Raw genomic sequence first — 8,251 nt, forward strand, 5'->3', positions numbered from 1 at the left:
ATCACCATATAACCCCTGCGTAGTTTCTGGACTAAAATGCACCGTCCACTTTTTCATCCAGATTAATAGGCAGTGAGGTTCACACGCCCATGAAGAGAGTAAGTTATATTTTATGACCAAAATATCGATTACACATCTTTAAATTTACAAAAGCTTGCCATTCTTCTTCCTCATCCTCTCTCACAGAATGAACAATCACATCTCTGAAAAAAGGTTGTTTATCCAAAACCAAGGTTGTTTAAATTCTCTGAACAAACACATCTTTAAATTCTCACTAAAACAAGGTTGTTTCTCCAACCCTCAATTTTTCCTGATTAATGTTGGGGCATTTTAGCACAGTCCCCTCTCTGCATCTGAAGAGAATCCCTAATCACCAAAAAATCGTAGAAGAAGAAGAAGAAGAAAAAGAAAAAGAAAGAGAGAGAGAACCAGTGAAGAAGACCTCACCAACCCTAACCAACACTGGCACACACACAATCATAGATTTCACAAAACACTTCTCTCTCTGTTTCTTTAATCATATACACAAATTCTCATACATACATACATATATATATATATATATATGTATATATATATTTCTCATCTTCGTATTTGAGTTGAAATGGAGAAAGTCATTGCAAACAATGTTTCCACTCTTTTTTTCTCTCTCTCTGCAGTACTTGATCTCCGACACTGATACTTTCTCTCTCTACTATTATAAAGTAACTTTAATTTAATAATAATATATACACACACACATATAGCTATCATGGGTTGAAAGTTGGCAATGGCAGCCATGGGAGAATGTAAGCTCTAAATCAACAAGAAGATGAGGGTATGATTAACGTATATAGATATACATATATAGCTGATATATATTTGCAGGTTTTATTCAAAGAGAGAAGAGTAAGAAGATGATGGTGTAATAGTCAATCTATATGTACTGTTAACAGAAGTTAGCGTGCGTTTTGATTCACAAACCACGTGGAGGTTATGTGGTGATTTCTAAATATTAAGGAGATAATCCGCACCCAGCCCAAAACATAAGGGGGTAAAGTGAAGTTTGCCCACATATCAATTGATATCTAACATGGAGTATTACTTAATAATTTTTCTCCACCATAATAGCGGATGACAAATTCTTTCATTAAAATATTTATAATATATAAATAATAAAATTGTCTTCTCTAACAACTTAACTTTTTACATAAATTAATGATTAACAATTTAATATGATATCAGAATATGTAACAAATCATGTATTCAAACTTCCTGCTATATATATATGTATATATAAAACACCTAACTGAAATTTTGGGTTGGATGTTTTAATGAATTCTAGTAATGGACTTGCAAGTATGTATTATTAATTTTTTTTAATTATATTAATATTTATAAAATATAAAATAAAATATGTGCAAGTTAATTTTACCCATCCTTGCCTTTTTTATGTTTTGAATTTAGTTTGCGTGTGGGCTGGCACACATTTTGGGCCTATCAAATAGATGGGCTAGAGCAGGCTAAACTCTATCTTGATCCAATAGAGCACAGTGTACCGTCCCATGATTGAGTCCATGTGAATTTTGGCTCCATTGTCTGACCCAAGCAATGAATTAAAAAAACAAAAAACTCACATGCACTACCGGCGACGCGATTGAACTTTCAAACCTCTCTTCCTGGAAAAGTCTGAACTGAATTACAAGGGGTTGAGCATCTTCTCTCTCTCTCTCTCTCTCTCTCTCTCTCTCTCTACACTTTTTGATCTATTGTATTCAAAGAAGAATCGTAGCATTCTTCGATCAGGTTATTCAATTTTCTCACTCTTAATACTTGTTCCAATGTCGAGATTTCTTTGCGTTAATCACTTCCTTATAATATGCATGTTTGTGATTCGTTTCTTTTGGTTGATGATTTTGATTTTGATTTTTGTTTTCGTTTATTATATGTTAATTGAGATTTTTGAGCACTTTTGATCTCAAAACAGTGTTGAAGAGATCAGGCTGATCACGATGTTGAGGATTTTAAGCCGGAGCCGGAGAGTCTCTCCTGCAGTCTCGTCTTCTTCGGTACAGACTGCAAACCCTAATTTTCTCTTTTTTCAATGTCTTCTTATATATAGATGCGCGTACACACACACACGTTATGGTGTAATGTACACATAAATTTGATCATTGATGTTCGATGGACCAAAATTCAGCATAATGTAGCTATTTGTGCTTTTCCTACCAGATATTAGGGCAATCATTCAGTGTGGTTTGGCCTGTAGTATCTACACCGAGAACAGGAGGCCAGGTACTCATTGTTTTGATTTGTTATATTTTGTAATTTTAGCAGATAATTGTTGAGTGCATTTGTTAGTGATGTAACTCCTGAATGAGATAGATTGTAGTACCATGGAATGCACATGTTTTGTGATAATTAAATAGAATTTCTTATCTCTATAGGTTTTGAGTTGGTTTATGGTTATGTTAATTGCTAAAATTTAATAACTAGCATAAAACAGATTGATTAGAATGGGCAATTAGTTTATATAATTCTTCAATCTTTTTATTTAATTCTTGTCCGGTTGCTGAGAAAACTGAGGAAAAGAAATAAATAGGAAATTTTCATTCGTGTGGTTTGTGTTATGTTGGTTTACATTTGAGAGAAAACTTGTTTGGACCAAGCCAAGTGGTTGTTATCAGTTCATGTCAAATAGAGTTTGTCATTTCTGTAAGTCCTAGAAAGTAAAAATTTATGATAGAATGTTGCTTTTTGACCTAAACCCTAAACTAAACCAGTGTTGACAATTTACAAATATTACAATTATATATATATATATATATTACTATTTTGTTTCAGTAGGTGAAGTCCTAATAGAAGACATACAAGATGATAACTGGTGGTTGGTTGTTTAATTACTGTTATCAGAGAGCAAGATTGGTTTTTGACTCTGCTTTGTGTTTGATATTTCTTCTATGAGACAATGCTGTGAAGAATATTTGCTTTCCAAGGTTATATGTAAGTTTCTTAGATTTTTGCTTTTCAAGCATGTGAACAGATATTACATCGTCCAGGAGCATTTGGACTTGTTAGAAACTTGTGTCACCTCATTTTGCGTGGTAATCTTTTGACCACCTTTATTGTTTAATTACATGCAAAAGCTGATGTATCTGATTTTCTGCTCTATCTTTTAATTAGTTTCTCCAAATATATTTTTTTTAATTATTGTAATAGGTCGCTCAGGAAGTTCAAGGCCAACAAGGTAAGTGATATGTTATATCATTTTACTTTCAGTTAAATGAACTCAATGGTTAACAGTGTATTTGAAATCCCAACTAGGAATGGTTACAGGAGCCTTCTTTTTTCCCTTTTCTTTTTTTTTTTTTCCGATCGAAGAGAGTCATTTGTTAATTGTGAGTTAGCCTCCCCACCTTTGCAAAGCACCAAGTGCTTGCCACCTATGGTTACAAGAGCCTTGGGAATCAGGATTGTTGGTCCTAGCTCGAACTTGCCTTTGACTAGATTAATGCTACATTAACTTGCCATGAACCCAACTTTTTTTGTGTTCAGTGATCCTACTAAATTGTTTAGAAAGTGTGTATATGTAATATAAAATGCATATAGAAGAAAGCTAACCCAACTCAAGTTGGATTAAACTAATGGAAATTCTTCAGATTGAACTGTTTCTTAAATCTTGTTAGGGTTTGAATCATCAAAGCCACCCCAAGCCCATCTAAAGCAGGGCCGGACGACCTTATTGCAATCCTTAATGAGTTATCTGTTATATTGAATTCTGTTTGTGCAATGAAGATGCTAATCCATCTTAATTATATTAAAAAAGAATATAGGAAGCTAAAAGGATATAGGAAACTGCAAGGATAAACACAAAAGAAGTTCTTTATGTATGGAGCAGTCTTTCTTTCTGGTCTTTTGATTCTTTGCATCTGTTTTTAAAAAATGTCCCGTGTGCAGGGAAGTTCTGGCCAGTCTTCTTCAGCCAGAGGTTACCATGCAAATACAAAGCAGGCTGTTTTCTTCTTACAATGGTGTGATATTCATATACCTCTCATGGTGACTTTTTCGTTGTTGAGATGTGTGTGTTTGCATGCATCTATGTGTAATTTGTATATGTATACTTTTTTTTTGGTCAACTAGTGGTATTGTTGGGAGACGGGGGCTCATTTTTGGCCCTTTTTTTTTTTTTCCCTGGAAAAAATAAGCTTATTTTTTACTTTCTCCAACATGTTAAATTTAATTTTTCATTTGTACAAACCTCTTAACAGTTCATTGATTTCAAATATATAACATTGGCTGAGGATGATACATCATGTTATTCAATAACAGATTGTTATCCTGACACAAACAAGATGCCAAGATGGCATCTAAATTATTAGCACATGACACTTTTTTATTCTTTCCCTGTGTTCCTCTTGTAGTTGGTAATTTCTAATACTTTTGAATTTATTCCTCTTGTGTACATGTGCAATGCAGGTGATCTGGTTGAAGCTGTTGTCCCTTTTATGGGTGAATCTATAAGTGATGGAACTTTGGCAAAATTCCTGAAGAGTAATAAGATTCATATTTCTTTCCCAAATTCTACCATTTAAATGCCCATTCTCTATGAATTTAAGTGCTTGATGGTGTTGTATCTGATATTTGGGAGCAGATCCTGGTGACAGGGTAGAAGTTGATGAACCAATTGCTCAAATTGAAACAGATAAGGTACTTGTTGTAATACAACATGATAATGTTGTAATTTAAGCTTCTAAAGTTCTTAACATGACTTATGCTTTCAATATTTGGATTGTCTATCTTCCACTAGGTGACAATTGATGTTGCAAGTCCTGAAGCAGGTGTAATCCAAAAGGTAGAATATCATTATTTTGGATTTGCTATCATTATTTTTATACAAGTTCACTACACTTCTCCCTATCTTTCCTTTGGAATGGTTCTGATTCTGAGTTTGTACGTAAATTATTGATAGTATGTAGCCAAGGAAGGGGATACTGTGGAGCCAGGTACTAAGATTGCTGTCATTTCAAAGTCTGGTGAAGGTGTTGCCCATGTTGCTTCATCTGAGAAGACAACAGACAAAGCTGCTTCTCAGCCACCTCCTGCTGAACTAAGTGAGGAGGATAAGCAAAAGCCTAAAGTTGAAAGCACTGCTGTTATAGAGAAGCCTAAGAGTACTTCTACTGCTCCTCCTAAACGCTCTGCTACAGAACCCCAACTTCCCCCTAAAGAAAGGGAAAGACGAGTAAGTCGCATAGTTCCATATCTATACTCATACACCAAAATATTTTTTACTAGAAAGTAGAAATGCATTAATCTAATTTTATGTTCTAGTGAATGTTTCAAAGAAAATATGCATCATCCTGCTTGAATATAAAATTTGAGTTTATAATGATTACAGGTTCCTATGACAAGGCTCAGAAAACGAGTTGCTACCCGCTTAAAAGATTCTCAAAACACATTTGCATTGCTGACAACATTTAATGAAGTTGATATGTAAGTGTAAATCCATATTTCTAGTACTTTTGCTAGTTTATGATGGTGGCTTATGCCAGACTTCGTCAAATCTGTGGACTAGATTAGAGACTCCTTTTAACTCAGGTTTATCATTTGATGTTGCTTAAACAGAGTTGACTGACCAAGTTCAGTGTTCAGTTTATAATAAAAAAAATACCACACTGCAATTAATAAATCTGGTTAAATCTAGCTAATTCAGGTTGGTTCTTGGTTTGGGAAGTCCAGTGCTAACATTTCTAAAATTTTCAATTATATCTTTATTTTTCTGCCTTAATGACCTGCATGGGTAAGTTAAAACAGGATGTTGACCATTGAATGCATGTGATTCTATACGCTTTAAAGAGTATTAGAACATCTCATGTTTTCTTCTAGGTTGGATTCATTGGTGCAAATTATCAATCATATTTGGTTAAAAATTTAAGGCCACAAAAGCATTGGCCGCTTTGGTCTGCTCTGCCCAAGTTATCAACCTGGGAATCAATAGAGATCCTTTGTTAGTTGTTTAGTGCTCCTTTCGCAAATCTAAGACCAGATTGAGATGCATGAAGAACCTAACAAAACCAATCAAGAGGTCAGCATTTAAGTTACCAAGTTGTCTTAAAGACATAACCTTTATGGTATTCAACCAAATTGCTTTGCATATCTTAACATGGTTGACATGACACTCTTGTGAACATAGTTTTGTTATTATTTCCCTTGTTGATTTGCTGCTTCTTGTAGGACTAATTTGATGAAACTCCGATCTGACTACAAGGATTCCTTTGTTGAAAAGCATGGAGTCAAGCTGGGACTTATGTCTGGATTTGTGAAGGTAGGTAATAAGTCTATGGCTTAATATTGCTATTATCGAACATGGTCATAGATGTGCTCTCACATGTATGCTCATGCATCTGGCACATGTGCATGAGCATTCATTGTTTTTTCTGTGTTTATAGTTCAATTTGAAGATATTTATGAATTCTTTTGTAAATTTCAGGCTGCTGTTAGTGGTCTCCAAAATCAACCTATTATCAATGCTGTAATTGATGGGGATGATATCATATATAGAGACTATATAGATATCAGTATAGCTGTTGGTACTCCAAAGGTTTCTGAAATTTTCTTTGCGGAACTATCTCTTGAAAAAATAGAATAGCGTACCTTTCTGTTTCAACTTGCACAATATTGAACATGCAGAACTATCTCTTGAAAAATTAATCTTAAAGGAATACTGGGTTTGTGAAATTCACCTTCTGCTGTTAGTTTGATGAGTTGAAGTTGTATTGACTTACTTTATACAACAGAGAACTCTGGTTTCTTCTTTTTCTTCCAGATACTTTTTTCCTTCTACTGATTACTGTCTCCGTCCCATTTTGTTTGTCCACCTTTCCATTTTAATCTGTCCCAAAATGTTTGTCCACTTTCTATTTTGAGATACGGAATTATGGTAGGTTTCCAAAACTGCCCCTATGAATCATTATAAATGCATTTTAAAATTGAAGTAAAAGGGCAATGGTGGGAAAAATATTTCAAAATTAGAATTAAAATGTAATGATTGCATGTCTCCTTAATAAGTTGGATTTTCTATAATGGACAAACAAATTGGGACGGAGGGAGTAATATTAATGACTTACAATAGATTGATAAAAAAGATGTATTGATTTATTTCGGTCTGCTTCCTTTTATGCAGGGCCTTGTTGTTCCAGTTATTCGCAATGCTGAGAAGATGAATTTTGCTGAGATTGAGAAGGAGATCAACACTCTAGCTAAGAAGGCAAATGATGGAACTATATCAATTGATGAAATGGCTGGAGGTTCATTCACAATATCTAATGGTGGTGTTTATGGAAGCCTGATAAGCACTCCTATCATTAACCCCCCTCAGGTATGATTCTTTATTCAGACATCAAGTAGATAAGAAGGTGATTTTTTCTTTTTCTTTTTTTTAATTTTTGTCAAAGTACATCAAGAAACGGCTATATGTATCTTACCTAAGGGGGTGGGGGTGGGGGTGGGGGTGGGGGTGGGGAAGGGGAATATGAAGCACACGGCACTGAGTTGCAGACGTATGAATCGGCATTTTTTTTTTTTCTTTCCCTTTTTCTTTCATTTCATGACAGAAAATTGGGTAGTTTGGTTACTCTCTGTCCTTTTATTTGATGGCATTAACTTTGGGGATCATCAACATCTAACACAATTGGACGTTTTGACAGTCTGCAATCCTTGGCATGCATTCAATAGTGAGCCGTCCGATGGTTGTTGTAGGCAACATAGTTCCGAGGCCAATGATGTACATTGCGCTGACATATGATCATCGGTTGATTGATGGGAGGGAGGCAGTGTTTTTCCTCCGCCGCATCAAGGATGTGGTTGAGGATCCTCGGAGGTTGCTTCTTGATATATGAAGACACAGTCGTCACTGGTGTTTAATTATATCATTTGCTGGTATATTATTGGGAACTAAGCACTCCGAATCAATTGAACTTGAATAAATGCGTAGGTGTTAAAGTTTTGTAGGTTTTATTGTTGATTCTCTTCAGAGAGTTCTTTGATTGCGGCTATCCAGGTTCACATTCAAAATGAGTTACCTAATTGGAATTCAGATTTGGAAGTTTATATTGCTAAAAACTGTTCTCTGTGTTGTTCCTTTAGTTTTGTGATTGGTTGAAGAGTATTCAAAGATTCTGATTAAGAAGATTTTGGATGATATTTGCTACGGGTCCATTCTATTTTTCTTGAAAGTATTTTAAGGCAGCGTGCCAGTTAGTATAATACATGT

General features: G+C 34.7%; 1 protein-coding gene across 3 annotated transcripts; it reads left to right on the top strand.

The window, feature by feature from the left end:
* Positions 1-1,534: 1,534 nt before the first annotated feature.
* Positions 1,535-8,100, top strand: LOC114308596 (dihydrolipoyllysine-residue succinyltransferase component of 2-oxoglutarate dehydrogenase complex 2, mitochondrial). 3 transcript variants are annotated; one of them, XM_028254199.2, is made up of 15 exons: positions 1,535-1,785; positions 1,967-2,048; positions 2,212-2,274; positions 3,023-3,083; positions 3,199-3,226; positions 3,937-4,010; positions 4,456-4,530; positions 4,631-4,686; positions 4,787-4,831; positions 4,949-5,221; positions 5,378-5,472; positions 6,214-6,304; positions 6,470-6,580; positions 7,163-7,357; positions 7,686-8,100. In XM_028254199.2, exons 2-15 carry the CDS (start codon positions 1,992-1,994, stop codon positions 7,875-7,877), a joined length of 1,416 nt encoding a protein of 471 aa, XP_028110000.2. In that variant the 5' UTR covers positions 1,535-1,785; positions 1,967-1,991; the 3' UTR covers positions 7,878-8,100. The 3 variants fall into 3 exon arrangements, with proteins under 3 accessions (XP_028110000.2, XP_082740957.1, XP_028109999.2); XM_028254198.2 differs by having other exon boundaries at positions 1,586-1,785; positions 3,163-3,226; XM_082884831.1 differs by lacking the exon at positions 3,199-3,226 and having other exon boundaries at positions 1,577-1,785.
* Positions 8,101-8,251: the final 151 nt, after the last annotated feature.

This window comes from Camellia sinensis, chromosome 8 (genome assembly GCF_055761805.1).
Source record: "Camellia sinensis isolate YWXY chromosome 8, ASM5576180v1, whole genome shotgun sequence".
Classification (NCBI taxonomy): domain Eukaryota; kingdom Viridiplantae; phylum Streptophyta; class Magnoliopsida; order Ericales; family Theaceae; genus Camellia; species Camellia sinensis.

Excerpts from the sequence above, each read along its gene's own strand:
- LOC114308596 (XM_028254198.2), top strand. The coding sequence starts at position 1,992 with ATGTTGAGGATTTTAAGCCGGAGCCGGAGAGTCTCTCCTGCAGTCTCG. Across the intron at positions 2,049-2,211 it reads CTGCAGTCTCGTCTTCTTCG|ATATTAGGGCAATCATTCAG; the intron begins GTACAGACTGCA and ends TTTTCCTACCAG. Across the intron at positions 3,227-3,936 it reads GGAAGTTCAAGGCCAACAAG|GGAAGTTCTGGCCAGTCTTC; the intron begins GTAAGTGATATG and ends TCCCGTGTGCAG.